The following is a 16355-nucleotide window of genomic DNA, read 5'->3' as shown; positions in this document are numbered from 1 at the left end:
GTTCAGTAGTTTTTGAGAAAAATACGGAAAACTACGGAACCCTACACTGAGCGTGGCCCGACACGCTCTTGGCCGGTTTTTTATTTATCTATGTATGCTCGACGAAGCACAAAAGAGGTACTTATAATTGTACGACGTTAAACTAATTACCTATAATGTTCTACAGACATACGGTAGGTGTTGTGTTCAGTCTTTCATAAATGGGTAATATATTAGTCACCATCTGATCTGATATATTGGAGCGGGGAAAGCTAAAGTGCTCACAAATGTTGTAAAACGCAATAGATACATTTATTATATTTTGCCTGAATACAGTAATGAAAAAGTAGTTTGTATGCTCATGGTTCCATAAATGTAGGTACATAAAAAACATATCAAGTTCAGAATTGTCAAAACTGAAGTTCAAACGTTTTGCCTATGTTGAGAGATGGTTAGTCTAGTAAGATCGAGTATATAGACAGTCATTCTCTATATACTCGATCCTCTTTGATATTAGTGGAAGGGTATATACACTTTTCATTAGTTATTTTGTGATGAATTGTTTCGTTTATACAATAAGATATAATTATAGGAAAAAAAATGGCGTTCAGAATACGACTCGAGAAGACTACTGTAATATTGCTACCCGACTTTTTTACCTTAATTATTACTCTAACAGCTTGTAAATATGTAGGTACCTATATTTTTGCAATGAAAATAATAAGTATATCTCATTTATCTAAGCAAATAGTAGTACGAGTACCACTCACACTTGGCCGGTTTTTCCTTCACCTTCAGAAGTATATTGATAAAAGTGGATGTTTTAATGACCTAATCTATTAAAAATCTATGATTTATAAACATAAATTCAAATTTAAAACACCTCCATTAATAATTTATCAACAGAGGAAAATGATGATTACCTACTCGTAATTACGCTGTTAAGTATATAGAGGAGAGGCAGACGTCTCTAGGTATCTACTTTTATCTTAATAGCATCCATCAAAGACTTCGGGTTAAAGACATTTATTTTTTACAAAAGAAATATACATTTCACTTATTGAGACTTACAAACTAGTATTTACATACATGCCATGCAGTTTTGCCCGTGAGCGCTTAGTTTATACACAAACTTATATAAGTTATATAACAGTTAAAGTCTAAGAAAAAAACGTACCTCGGAACCATCAAGAGAAATCATGTCAACTAGATGGCGCTACTACACCTTAGGTGCCGCTAATATTAATAGTTAAGTATCAACTTATCAATTTTACCACACACGTTAAGAATATGGGTCAAATAGGCTAGTATCCTAGTGTCAAAACTGAGGTTCAAAAGTTTTAATCTTGAATCGAGAGATGAGACTCACTACAAGTACTTAAACTACCTAGTCTACCTACCATTCTTGAATTGGTTATTATGCAAATTACCTATTGGATATCTAAGTAATTTTATACAATATTGCCAAAAAAGGCTAAATTAATACTACGAGCTTTTGGACCTTGGGTGTAATAACAATAAGATGAGATGAATCACATTGCGTCTAACCGCTGATATCGATAGTTTTTTGTTTAAATAGGACTGCCATCGCCATCTACCGGCAAAGCGTCGAACGCCAACGCTATTCAGCCAGCCATTGACCAAGCATAGAGGAAGCCATTCGGAACAGGGAATGAGTCACTAATGTTATTATGTGTTACAGTTGGGGGCGCCAGCGGCGCTGATGCAGAACGGGTTTTAGGGTTCCGTGACGACCGTGACCATCAGTAGCAAGGTGACCACAGAAGTCATTTCCCATAATCATCATCATCTTGTCCCGGCCGGTTTCGACCTCGGTGGCTGGGATTGTACTGGCTAGTGATAGTGAGTAGTGAGAGCGACGACGACGATCGTGAGCTCTCGGGAAATCGTGCCACTTTGTCGATTCCTATAAAGCCGCTTTGTCAGTTTATTCATATAAAGATACAAGTAAATCTCGCCTTAATGGTAACCGGCAAAGTGGGACGTTTTTATCTAAACACACTCACATTTTTGCCGTGAATGTGCGACCACACTCACTGCAGGTCAGCACCCCTCCAACGAAATTGCAATTTATGACCGGAGGTGGTCGGGCCTGTCGAGATCCACTCGCCTCTGGTCTTCGAAAGCTTGCACTTTTTCTCTCGCTGTATTTCCCATCAGGAGATTCGTGTAGGTAGGTACGATATGAAGATTTTTTTAATGAAGTTACGATTCATTAGGAGTATGACTTGAAATAATTGAATAGTGTGATAAATAATGTAAAGTAACCAATTGTAACGTTATTTTTATCGGACAAGTCCGAGTGTTACATATTTTCAATGCCCATTGTATTATCAATAAACCATGACAACGGAACCCTTATGCCAGTATGCAAAGGAAAGCCATTAAATCAAAGCAAAAATATAAAATGAATCACCATAATCTCTTCATCGACTCTGGTCTGGCCTAGTGGATAGTGAGTATAGTGACCCTGCTTGCTAAGTCGATGGTCCATCCCGGTGCAGTTATTTGTTCCTGGATAATGGACGTTTTTATATGTACCTATCGTGATCTGAGTATCCACAACACAAGCCTTCTTGATCTTATCGTGGGGCTGAGTGTAAGGATGTCCTGTGATATTTATTAATTTACTTATACCTAATTTATTTACTTGTGGCTGCGGATAACCGTTTTTGCAATAATAATATTACTAATTAATAGTGACCGGATAGACCTCATATAACTCTAATGTTAAACTCATATAACTCTAAAAAAAACAACATGGAATAACACATGAATAATCATGAAGAAATAGAATTTACGTGACGTTATAAATTGGTTACGTTTCGTTCCAATAGACGCTTTATATGCACATCCTTCCTATTCACATACCTATTAAATTTAAAGGATGTTCGGAAGTTTGTTGGCTGGAAGGGAACACCATTTCATGCGATTAATTTACATTATTTTTAGAGAAAAGTATACTTATAGAGAAATCAAGAGTAACAGAATCGGGCAAAGCTAATATACGTATCTGCATCATGTTTGTCATGCATATCTACTGACTGTGTATGCGTTATTTTTAACCGTCGCCTCAAATCTCTCAAGAAGGACGGTTCTCAAGTCGTCTGTATGTTTTTTATTTTTTTATTTTATTTTTTATGTTTGTTCCTCGATATCTCCGTCGTTACTGGACCGATTTTGAATTTTTTTTTCGATTGAATGTATATGCATACAGATTGGTCCCATTTTTCTCAGAACCCAGTTCTGATGATGGGATCCTGGAGAAATAGAGGGAACTCCTCGAATCTGAAAGGCATACAAATGGTGATTTTTGTGTTTTTAAAGGAACAGCATGCATTTAGGTACGGAACAGTGACATTTGGTGCAGTGGAACTGCTGATGATGGCCAGAACAGAACTCTTCAAATCTGAACGGCACGCTTATAGTGACTTTGGTATTTTTATAAGAACAGCATGCACTTACGTCCAGAACAGTGACATTTGGTGCAGTGGAACTGCTGATGATGGTCAGAACCGAACTCCTCAAATCTGAACGGCACGCTTATAGTGACTTTGGTATTTTTATAAGAACAGCATGCACTTTCGTCCAGAACAGTGACATTTGGTGCAGTGGAACTGCTGATGATGGTCAGAACCGAACTCCTCAAATCTGAACGGCACGCTTATAGTGACTTTGGTATTTTTATAAGAACAGCATGCACTTTCGTCCAGAACAGTGACATTGGGTGCAGTGGAACTGCTGATGATGGCCAGAACCAGACCTCAAATCTGAACGGCACGCTTATAGTGACTTTGCCATTTTTATAAGAACAGCATGCACTTACATCTAGAACAGTGACATTTGGTACAGTGGAACTGCTGATGATGGTCAGAACCGAACTCCTCAAATCTGAACGGCACACTCATAGTGACTTTGGTATTTTTGTAAGAAAACCATGCATTTAAGTTCAGAACAGTGACATTTTATTTAGTTATGTTTGTTAAGCATATTGAGTTTTTAAGTCCAAGTTTGTCAAGCTTTGATTTCTTATAATCGGATTCATGAGGAATTGAGGAAATTCCTCAAACCTTAACGTTATACGTATATTCATTTGTGTTGCCACCTAATAATTAAAGCATTAAAAGCAGTTTAAAAAAATACCTACACATTTCTACATAATCCAACATTCGCAAGTAGCTTTCACCAGAACCCGAAAGGCGACGGTTTTTTTTTCTTAAAAATTATATCGTTTAAATTCCACATAAATTTTGGTCTTTTTATAACACCTCCATCACATTGTTGAAAACGCCGAAGAGAGTGGACAGTTAACTTAATGATAATGACTCAATAAACTTTATGATTTCTTCAGATTATTTCTTAAATAATTACCTACTTGATGGAGCATACAACATTACGTGAATAGTTAGATACGTTCATAAAAATAATTTAAAGTTCGATAAGTAGCCCAAGTCCGTTTTGTTTCTACCTTTTCTTTAAGTACATATTTACTTTAACTTCACTCCTTAACTATGTAAACAAAGACTACTTAATAACTAATTTGCAAACAGTTCATAACTAGTTCATATCCTATATCCTGTTAATCTAACTACTGTCCTATCTTTGCACTAGGTAGGTATATTTAAATAGTATCCTGTATAAAAAGTATAATACGGTTGACATATTCTCATCCGGTACCAAGTGATTACAGTAACATAGATATTTTTTTTTAATTATTAAATAGGTTGTAATAAAATATCGCGCATTAGAATTATAGTGTAATAGAAAATTTGGGCTTCTGCGTCTGCGTTGTGTGCTGATTAGGTAAAAGTAGGTAGTAGAAACTTTTGTTGACCTTTTATATGGGATATATCGTCCAAACGGCCAACTCATGGGTTATTGTTAAGTCACGTAAACCACCTTTTCCTAATCATAAATATTGAATAGCATCTTAATTAGGTCCCCGCTTGCTTTCTAACCTCTTGTATGCGTCTATAATAGGTTAGGGTAGGTAATTATAGGTTCCCCCCGCAGGTTGCTCACCTTGTCGTGGTGGAGGGGCTTAGTAACCGTGGCTTGGTCACCCACGGTGAAGCGAAGAGGCAACCAGGGCCGGCTTGTTGTTGGGCGAGCTGGCCCGAGGAGGATGCTCCAAGTGGGCTTCATAAGCCCGCTTGTGACGCATTGGTGGAGGACCGTCGAGGAAGAGGAGTGTCGGTATTGCGGTGAGCCGTTCTCCCTGTCCTCGGCGGCCGAGGCGGGATCGCAGGGGGAGAGGCGTCATGGTATAGCGGTGCGCCACTTTCCCTACCCCCTGCGACCTTGGCGGGGCCGCTCCGCTGTAGCGGCTTTGGTGGGGCCACAAGGGAAGAGGAGTGCCGGTATTACGGTGCGCCGTTCTCCCTATCCCTTGCGGCCGACTTGGTTAGCGGTGGAACCAAAGACCATTTCCACCGCTGGGCGCCGGAACATTCTGGCGCCCATGGCCTCTTTGTGGCGGACTCGAGGGGGTCCGTCACTGTACTTGTAAGCGGCCGAGGAGGAAGGTGCGCCCTGTCATCTGGCGCACTCACTGTGGAGGGCCTTTGGGCATCCGCGGAGAAGCCGCACGTGTGCGGCTGCCGCCGGCGGGGTTGCCGATGTAAGCGCAAGTGTACCGGTAACCTCGCCAACAAGGCGGCGAGGTGGCATGTGGGGGGGGTTTTTAGTGGGTATAGCGTGGTCTCATTAGCCAATACGGGAGTCCCACATAACCGCTCGGATCCCCCCTCGCACCTGAGTGGTATGCGGAACGCATTTTCCCCCCCTAAACAAAAAAAAAGTAATTAAATATAGGTGATCTGTGTAAGGTGTCCCGACAATATTTATTTATTTAACTTAAAACCTGCTTTGCTTAACGTAATATTTATTCAAATGAAAGCCGTCTTTTGCACTTGAAGATTAACGGTAAGGCCACAGAATATATGAAGCCGTGTCTTGCGTGGGCGACGGTCGCGCGACCGTCGCCCGTCGCGTCTCATACTTCCATATCGATAAGGTTTGATTTCGTATGCGTCGCATCGCCGTCGCGCGACCATCGCGCGACCGTCGCCCACGCAAGCCACGGCGTAATAGTACAAGTACAGAAAGCCTTATAGCTTTGATGCCTGATAGCTTTGTAGCTTTGATGTTCACGAAATGCCGCCTTTTTAAATGCCTACAATAACAAAGAAACGAGCCGCACGCGCGCAGCGTCCGATGATAGCTATCGTACTATCATACTATAGTACCTACTAGCCATGAAAAGTCACATGCGACAAAGTTGTTGTAACTTAATAATAGATGACGCTGCATTCGAAAATCTTGACTGATAACTCTATACCATACTATTCAATATACGCTATGGTTCACCCTATGCAGCGTCGACTCAGGACACTTATATGAGCTTCAATTGTTTTGACATGCACGCCGCACGCCCGCCCCGCTGCACGCCCAATATGTATGAGCGTGCACTCAGGCCTTACAATAGGCCCCACCGGATATAAGTACTAGAATGTTTAGTTATTTTAGTAAGTACTAGAACATGGAGAGACGAGAGATAGCAGTTTAGCAATTTGTAGGTATACATATGTAAACCTACAAGGACATGATCATGCCATGAGGTGACCGAAGATACTAAAACTTCCTAAGAATTACAATTGAACATAGAAAATTAGTTTCTTGATTAAGTACTTATCACGCATATTATATATGACATACGTGATGCAGTTATCAGCTGTAATGAGTAGCCTCTTACTGATATTAATTATCGAGATGTTGTCAATCTTAGGAGTTGCTTACATACCCCTTGAACGCAAATCCGCAATCATTAAGTATCATGTTCCACATTATTGACCTACAAAGATCACTGAGTAATTTAATGTTTATTAGAAGACGTTTCCGTGTGGAAATCTCCATTTCGCCAAACATTAATTTAGCTTGCGGTTGTGTTTAAAACAGGAGCAATTTATGGTATGCTTCTAAAAGATTGCAGACGCCAACCATCACGTGTCACGTTCTAAAATAAATGATGACTCACCTCTCTTCCCGGACATGCCGTTTCTTTCCTCGCCAAAGTATCAAACAATCCAACGTCCCTTTGCGAAAAGGAGGCTTTAGCAGCTTCCACCGACTCTTCAAAGTCTTTTTAGAACCCACTGTCCCCACTGACTCCTCACTGGGACTCACACTTAGAATGTCTGGCTCCGAACTGCCTTTTCTTAACGCACTATCAACACTAGAATTTTTAGTACACTTCTCGAAACCGGCCACATTTTCACTCACTGCTCTTCTCCTAGAAATAGGAGTCGAAGTAGCAAAATTCGATGTCCTCACTTCTATACCACTGTCCTTAAGATTAGATGTGGATGCGCCTAGTCCGTCTTCACTGATACTCTGTAACCTTCTTATTCGTATAGGGACTTCTGGAGTGACGACTTTCGCATTAAGAATGCTGTTTTCTTCAAAATGCCTGCTTTTTCTGTTGCGTTCGATGTCAACAAACGCAGTGACGTCTTCGCAGCTTCTGGCGTTGTATTTGCTGAAGTTAAATCTTGATATGGTTTGTGCTGAGGGATCGGGATGATCCATAATCGTCGCCTGCACGAGGTTATCTTCGCTCTTGGATAATTTTAAATTGGATAGAATCTTTTTGTGTCTGGCGGGGCGTTGCGGCGGTGGAGCATTATTTATCGGTGCAGCGACTGTCCGCTTGTTGGGCTTGGAGTACTTTGCGATAATTCTGTTTATTTCAGCGCTGTTTTTGCGTCTGTTTGTGTGTCGCTTGAAGTTGAGCGGTTGTTGATAAGACTCGGCCACGCTGGCCCCGGCGACCCGCGTTGACCTCTCCCGCCACTCAGTCACTTTGTTTTCGAGTAATCGCTGCAGCTCTAATGCCCGCATCATTGGTCCTATCTCGGGCATTTTGATTTCAGATTTATATCAGATTAAAAAACAAATGTTTTGGTAATTTCTTTGGTATCAGATTTCCATAGTAAGTGTGATTAGCACAGCACTAATTTAACTTCGTAATAGTTCCTTGTGAAACCTGAAACGAAAAAGAGAAAATTAACATAAACATTTTTTTTAAATAAGCATTGAATCAAATGGGAATTAAAGTCCAATTGCAATTTTTATCGATGTTGTGCAATAACAAAAAACTTAGCTCAACATCAAGCTAGGGATAGTAGGGATCAAAGCTTTTAAAAGATTGGGAATATGGGTACAATAGGTAAGCAACTCATTGCGTCATGGAGGCTATTATGTCCACAAGCGATATTACTTTTCTTTTCAATCGTAGGAAAAAAAATCCCGTTGAGTTAAAGTTGCAAAGGAATGATTAGTTTAAGCAAGTAGTTAGTAGGTACTTGACTCTTATGACGCTTTCGCTAAAGAAGTAGATAGATAGGTACCTAGATAGTCTGAAGATTCTGGTCCTCTAGACTGACAGCTGAAATAAATAGATGGCGCTAATACCTAGCAAGTTAGCAACCAATTGTTTGTAATAACCGTCTCTGATTGGCCGATAACGCGACAGATAAAAAAAATGTGTTTCAGATGCAGGAAAATTTGCCATGTATCGCAAGTTAGTATAGAAATTGTATGAAGTTCTATTTTTGAAATTATTACAGTTAACTAAAGTCAACTATAATTAAGCTTTTCACTCTCGTACCGTACTATTAGGCCACTCAGCAAGCTTCGTGGCCTAAACATGGTACTCGAATGAAAAGCTTTGTATTATATCACGATTGTATAAAATACTATTAATCTACTAACTAGATATGGCCGGAAACTATGATGTAAGCACATCATACTTTCCGGCCATATCTACCAAATATTCAAATTGCAGCTAAATCTTTAGACATGCTTGAATGATCGCCTTAAACAGTTCGATTTATTAACGGATAAGACACGATAATCTATAATAACGGTAGGATTCACTAAGTAAGTACATACCTTAAAGGGGTCATTGCCCGATGTTTTAATTGACTTTGCCACGAATTAACGGTGCGAGGCCCTTGGGAGTTACATCTGTCTTTACTTACTGAATGGAATATGAGACGGTATCAAGAGGAGCCTTGTTAGGTAAGGTACAGCGGGGCAAATCTCGACTGGGGGACAATTGTAACTAATCCATTTTTTCTATTATTACACTATGATGTTGAGTTCTACATGTATCCACTGAACACGCCTACCATATATAACCGGTGGACACTCTATTTAATAACGCAAACATTGTAAAACATGAAAAAATTGGACCAGTTACATTTGTCCCCCAGTCGAGATTTGCCCCGCTGTAACTTAAATCGCAAAATAAGTCTAACATGGGATTGTCCGTGCAAGTAATAATAAAGGACCCACATACAGTTAATGGATAGGAAAAAATGTAGTAGGTACCTAATAGTACAGTGGTAAGGTGCATTAGGGTAATTCCGAATGACAAAAATGGTCTGGTAATTCCGAAAGGGGAATCTTGATATGATGGAAATAATAGTGATTTTTGTGCGATTTTCGAAATTAGACGACTTTCGGAATTACCCTAGTGCACCTTACTAGATTTATGTTAAGTTCTACTTGAAAAATGTACCTGTGTAAATATTTTTTGGCAAACAAATGATCGTATTTGTATTGTATTGAGTTTGCAAGTCACCTATGGGCACGACGTAGGTACAACCAACATCCCAGGTATATGGAACCTTTGCATATTAAACTTCGATGTGACTTCTATAGCAAATAGAACATATTTTTAAATAAGACAGGGATCTAATTAGATAGTCGTACCTAATAATCCATTTTTAACGTTTAATAAACCTAATGTTAACCCTACTTACGTATACCACACACAGATGGTACGCAACGAAACGCTATAGGTAGGTATAGGTATCTTTTATCTTATACTTTTAAACGAGCAATTCTTGTATATTTATTTATTTATTTATATATATATTTATTTACACTGACGATCTCGGAAACCGCTCTAACGATTTCGCAGAAATTTGTTATGTGGGGGTTTTTGGGGGTGAAAAATCGGTCTAACTAATCCTTAGGTCCCGGAAAACGCGAATTTTCGAGTTTTCATGCGTTTTTCTTCGCGCGCCATCTCGTGTGCAGTAGTTGTACTGTTAAGACAGAATTCTTTCGGTTGATGTAAGTACTATTTATTGCAAACACTAGATGGCGACACAGGTCAAGGCTAAAACGAATAGAAAAATACACTATTTGAGTTTTTGTGGCGAAATGCGCGCCATCTCGTGTGGAGTAGTTGTGTTGTTAAGGCTGAGAATTCTTTCGCTCGATGTAGGTACTATTCATTTTTGAACTAGATGGCGACACATGTCAGGGATACGGAACAGAACCGAGCGAAGCTCGGTTGCCTAGATTACTTCATAATATGAAAAAGTAGTGGAAACACTATTAGGCCCTTTAGTTTATTAGTTGCTTGGTTGTTTTAGTATGAGTAGTATGACCAACACAATGTTTTTGATGGATCCCTTGGCAACCGAAAAGGTAGTGGTAACTATCGAATTCCATAGATTAAGTATCTTCTTATGACTGATCACAGTACTTACTGAATTATAGGTCAATACCTAATAGACAACAACGGCATTGGGTTGGGACGTCAATACCCATCCGAACCTAGCAATCAACCATCAATGATCATTGTGCGCTTCCGACTTCTCTTGTCAAACGTATTATACAATGCGCCGGATGCTGCACGATTGCTTTAAAATCAACCTTCCCTCATCAACTGCAATTTTTATAAAAAAAATCTTACAGTACAAAAAGGCGGACTCCATCCTTTTATAAGGTTTTTAACACTTACGGCAATCTTCAAATCAAGACCTTCTGGGCGAGAGAGCTCCATCGTAGGCCAAGTCTTCCAAGCCAATTTATAATAATGATATTAAAAATAAAATGTTTTTCAGTTAAGGGCCTAATCCTCGCGGTATTATTTATATCTCCATAAAAGCGATAAAACCGTCGAATAAGCTATTCCATATGCGTTTTGAGTTAGAGCCATGAAATACAATATAAATATTTACGTCAATACCAATAACAGACCACGGAGTAAACTCACAGCATGAACAACAGTCAAATACTAATCCTGGATCCTAGATATTGCCTACTGTGCTTGATTGTGACATCGATATCCTACTAGCAACCGTTTCAGGGTTATTCTTATTACAATAATAATCCTATTCTTCCGCTGTAATTACCGTGAGTAGGTACTGGTGCATACTGCCGAATTTTGTCGGGAGTGTCTAATTGTCTATTCTTCCGCAGAATCTGGCAGGCAATTATGGTCGCGCGATAAATGATAAAATAGCAGGCCGTCCCTAACGCACTATTTGTAAGTGCGATAGGGACGGCCCGATGTTTTATCATCTATCGCGCGACCATGATTGCCCTGCGGGTCCTTATAGAACATGCAGTACCTATTGTATCACGCGGCAAACCTAAGCTAGGTTCAAAATTTCACACTGATGTGTTGTGATTGAGACGTCATAACTAGTAATTTATACCCATTAATTACCTACACATTTATTACACTGAGACGTATATATAAAGAGTACTATCGTCGGCAGCAAGTACAAACCTACAAGAAAACAGCGTACACCCATCTTAAAGGCCGGCAACACACCTCCAATCCTTCTGATGTTTCGGGTGTCCATGGGCACTGATCGCTTACCATCAGGTAATCTGTCTGCTTTGCCTCCTGCCGCATAAAAAAGGTAAGTACTATGCAGCCTAAGTCCACACATCCACATCCATACTTAGGACCAGTTGCATCAGCCACATTTGACAGACACATCATCGTCACGCAGCAGACGTCTATGGAACTTCCCATACAAATAAAATTTTACGAACACTTTAACGGTGATAGAAGGTTTGGTGCAACCGGCCCTTAATAAATGGGAAATTGTGTGTGTCTGTTTGTCCGTCTTTCACGGCAAAACGGAGCGACGAATTAACGTGACTTTTTATGTGGAGATAGTTAAGGGTCCATCGAGTGGCATAGGCTCCTTTTTGTCTCTTTCTAACCCTCCACTTCCCTAAAATGGGTGGTAGAAGTTTTTATGGAGCATTCCGCAATTTTTTGATTTTAACGCGAGCGAAGCCGTGGGCAAAATCTAATATGCACAGTCATATTCACGTTAGTTGTGATTTGACTTCGGCTATCATTGACTACTTCCGAGTAGTTGTCGTTTCGGATGCGGCTCGATTTCTATAATAGCCACTCCGCGTCCTTCCTCGGCAAGTGGATACTGAATCCGGTAGATAACGATTATTTACCTGTGCCGGCTCTGAACGCGCCTAAACTCGTAGGATGTATTGAAATATAATTAGTTACAATCTTAATAATTAACAACCTGCGAGAGTATTCGTGTTTCCGGCGTTATAAGGCTTCTCGATGCAAAACGTTAAGCAATGCGAAAAAGAAGATTGGATGAAGTTCGACGACCTGTGTTACCTACCTACTGTGTAGCCTAGTGACCCCTGCCTATCAAGCGGATTCAAGGGTTCAGTTCCTAGTAAGGGCATTTATTCCTGTGATGACCACGAATATTAATTAGTTCGTAAGTCTGCAGTGTTTTTCAATTTTTTAGGGTTCCGTAGTCAACTAGGAACCCTTATAGTTTCGCCATGTCTGTCTGTCCGTCCGTCCGTCCGTCCGTCCGTCCGTCCGCGGATAATCTCAGTAACTGTAAGCACTAGAAAGCTGAAATTTGGTACCAATATGTATATCAATCACGCCAACAAAGTGCAAAAATAAAAAATGGAAAAAAATGTTTTATTAGGGTACCCCCCCCCCCCCTACATGTAAAGTGGGGGCGGATATTTTTTTTCATTCCAACCCCAACGTGTGATATATTGTTGGATAGGTATTTAAAAATGAAGACGGGTTTACTAAGATCGTTTTTCAATATTATCAATATTTTCGGAAATAATCGCTTCTAAAGGAAAAAAAAGTGCGTCCCCCCCTCTAACTTTTGAACCCTATGTTCAAAAAATATGAAAAAAATCACAATAGTAGATCTTTATAAAAACTTTCTAGGAAAATTATTTTGAACTTGATAGGTTCAGTAGTTTTTGAGAAAAATACGGAAAACTACGGAACCCTACACTGAGCGTGGCCCGACACGCTCTTGTCCGGTTTTTTTGTCTCGTTTTAATAGTAGGTACATTATATATTTTTCTATTGACTTTTTATTATGGTTTTAGTGTGTATTGTATCTCTATAAATGTTATCTGACTGTACTGCACCCTCACTTTCGACCGACCCTAGGCCCCACGGAAGACCAGCGCAGTGGCACCATCTGTGCCAGAGCATATGCTGAGTGGTGTCCTTTTGCGACCACTATACCAAACTTTATGTATCTTCATGTTGTGTTTATGTACTTTAGTATGTAAGTACCTTCTTGGTCGTAATAAATGTATTTCTTTTTTTCAATTTACACAGATTAGAAAATAATGTTGTATCACTCACGACAAGTCTTGAGTACCTACTAAGTATCAACAGCGGTACCAAAAGTTCCGACAGAGCTAGACTCCTATAACCGGGATGTCCGTCATTAACTACGACCTTAATAAGGGCCAAATAGATATCTCGACGACGACAACAACCCAGCCGGCCTAGTCGAAGTGGCCTTTCTTCCGTATTGCTGGGAGTGCGACTGACACCTGCGTTTTGATCGCTATGGTGTGTGAAAGATTGTAACTTCGGCTAGGCCGTCAAAACACGAGAACAGATACGCTTGGCAAAGAATGAGGAGAACCGATCCCAAGACCGAAGTGATATGAGGAAAGGCTGGGCAAAGAATAAAACTTACATTCCTTACGGAAGCGAACAAACACGAAGCACTGGTCTAATACTAAAATATCTATCCTCCGATTTCACTAATAATTATGTTTTAAATAAGAATTCGCCGGAATTAATATCTTTAACACGCAAGGCTGTAATTAATGTACCTACACGAATCCTAAAATTAGAAGTTATGAGAGGGTTATTGGATTTTTAAACGTTCGAATTTAGTCAGGAATTATAATGTAAACCTTGGTCTGTGATGTATATTAATGAAAACATCTACTTTGTAACACACGTTACACTTAAACTTTTGAAGAGAACTTATTTCCAACTATCACAATTCACATATTCAATGCAATAAATGAGGCTTTTCAAAGTTGAGATAGGACTAATTAATGTAGGTACCTACACGAATCCTAAAATTAGAAGTTCTGAGAGGGTTATTGGATTTTTAAACGTTCGACAGGAATTATAATTTAAACCTTGGTCTGTGATGTATATTAATGAAAACATCTACTTTGTAACACACGTTACACTTAAACTTTTGAAGAGAACTTATTTCCAACTATCACAATTCACATATTCAATGCAATAAATGAGGCTTTTCAAAGTTGAGATAGGACTTATCCATATCGTAAAAAGGAACTAACCTAAATAAACAGTTTTCCAGATGAATCAAGTTCTTCACTGCACTTATAACAACCGTCAACGTTGTTTGAGTAGACTCATACGTAAAATGTTTGCTACAAACGTAAATATCAAATTGAGATAACTGATAAGGGCGATAAGTGATAACGCATGTGAGAACAGACAAATTCTAGAGACGTTGCAACACACTAAGCCATCGTTTTCAATCATGTTGCGTATACAATATAGGTACAAGATATCAAAATATCCAAATGGTTCGCAAGCGCAATAGCACATAGGTATTAGAATGGCCAAAATCTTGGAAATAGGCGTTTATGCTGACGCATTTAGTCAACATACAAAAGCTTCGCGGAAGACTCAAAAATAAACATACTTAGGCACATAAGACTTAGGGACCAATATCTGTGCTCTTCACATATATAATAAATGGTCTTACCAGGATATGAACCTAAGAGTCTTAGGACCATGCACTTCGTGGGGATTGGGATCACTAACCATTAGACCGGTTGTCAGGTCTTGATCACTAAAATCCATACTTACTAATACTTACTAATATTATAAATGGGAAAGTGTGTGTGTCTGTTTGTTTGTCCGTCTTTCACGGCAAAACGGAGCGACGTATTGAAGTGATTTTTTAAGTGGAGATAGTTGAAGGGATGGAGAGTGACCTAGGCTACTTTTTGACATTTTTAACCGCCTTCCAAATCTCAAAGGAAGGGGTTATCAATTCGTCTGTATGTTTTTTTTTTTTTTTTAATGTTTGTTCCTCGATATCTCCGTCGTTACTAGACCGATTTTGAAATTTTTTTTTTTGATTGAATATATATGCTTACAGATTGGTCCCATTTTTCTCAGAACCCAGTCCTGATGATGGGATCCTGGAGAAATCGAGTGAACTCCTCAAATCTGAAAGGCATACATATGGTGATTTTTGTGTTTTTAAAGGAACAGCATGCATTTACGTACGGAACAGTGACATTTGGTGCAGTGGAATTGCTGATGATGGTCAGAACGGAACTCCTCAAATCTGAACGGCACACTTATAGTGACTTTGGTATTTTTATAAGAACAGCATGCACTTACGTCCAGAACAGTGACATTTGGTGTAGTGGAACTGCTGATGAAGAGTGAGCCGCCCCTGGTTAGAGTTCCGTTCTGATAATCATTCTCATCTGTAAGTACTTCAGAATCATCCAGATTTCAAAATTGGTTCAGAAATGACGGAGATATCGAATAACAAACATTAAAAAATATACAGACGAATTGATAACATAATCCAACATTTGAAAGTATTTATCACCAGAACCCCAAAGGAAGGCGGTTTTTTTTTTCTTAAAAATTATTTCGTATAAATACTCTAAATTCAAAGAAATTTATAACAACCGAAACTCTAGCCCGAAATTTTTGACCACCACACGCATATGAAGGCTACCTACCTATATTTTTTAGATTTCTACCGGCTAGCTGATTAAATTTCACGTGAATCAATGTGTGAATAAAAACAAAGGATTGGTGTGTTTCCTAATGCATAATTCCCTCATAGGAAATGGTTGGGTGGTTAACTAGGTGTATACAGTTCATCCTATTGTTATTTTTGAGTCATCATTGCGTGTTACCACATCACCTTTCTCTTGCTAGAATCAGTTTTCCCGCAGTTTTATGGAAATATATGTTTGTAAATACATATTCCTAATAGTTTTTCTATTTTCACTTTCAAGATTCTTGTGTGACCCAGCTTGTTTCATTTACTTTAAAACACCTTTTTAGGGTTCCGTAGTCAACTAGGAACCCTTATAGTTTCGCCATGTCTGTCTGTCCGTCCGTCCGCGGATAATCTCAGTAACCGTTAGCACTAGAAAGTTGAAATTTGGTACCAATATGTACATGAATCACGCCGACAAAG

General features: G+C 39.3%; 1 protein-coding gene across 3 annotated transcripts in view; it reads right to left on the bottom strand.

Moving 5' to 3' along the window:
- Positions 1-14494, bottom strand: part of LOC125229706 (protein unc-13 homolog 4B) — a 78769-nt gene extending 64275 nt beyond the window's left edge. Inside the window, exons 1-2 of one of the 3 annotated variants that reach the window (XM_048134612.1) lie at positions 14455-14494; positions 7037-8044 (exon numbers count right to left, since the gene is read on the bottom strand). In XM_048134612.1, the coding sequence (XP_047990569.1) occupies positions 7037-7920 (884 nt within the window). In that variant the 5' untranslated portion in view covers positions 7921-8044; positions 14455-14494. Of the gene's footprint in view, positions 1-7036; positions 8045-14454 lie in introns of those variants that run through there. The other 2 variants (XM_048134610.1, XM_048134613.1) reach the window with 2 other exon arrangements.
- Positions 14495-16355: the final 1861 nt, after the last annotated feature.

The sequence above is a fragment of the Leguminivora glycinivorella genome, chromosome 9 (genome assembly GCF_023078275.1).
Source record: "Leguminivora glycinivorella isolate SPB_JAAS2020 chromosome 9, LegGlyc_1.1, whole genome shotgun sequence".
Classification (NCBI taxonomy): Eukaryota; Metazoa; Arthropoda; class Insecta; order Lepidoptera; family Tortricidae; genus Leguminivora; species Leguminivora glycinivorella.
Note: the sequence above shows the minus strand (reverse complement) of the source record. Positions and strands in the feature narration are given on the sequence as shown.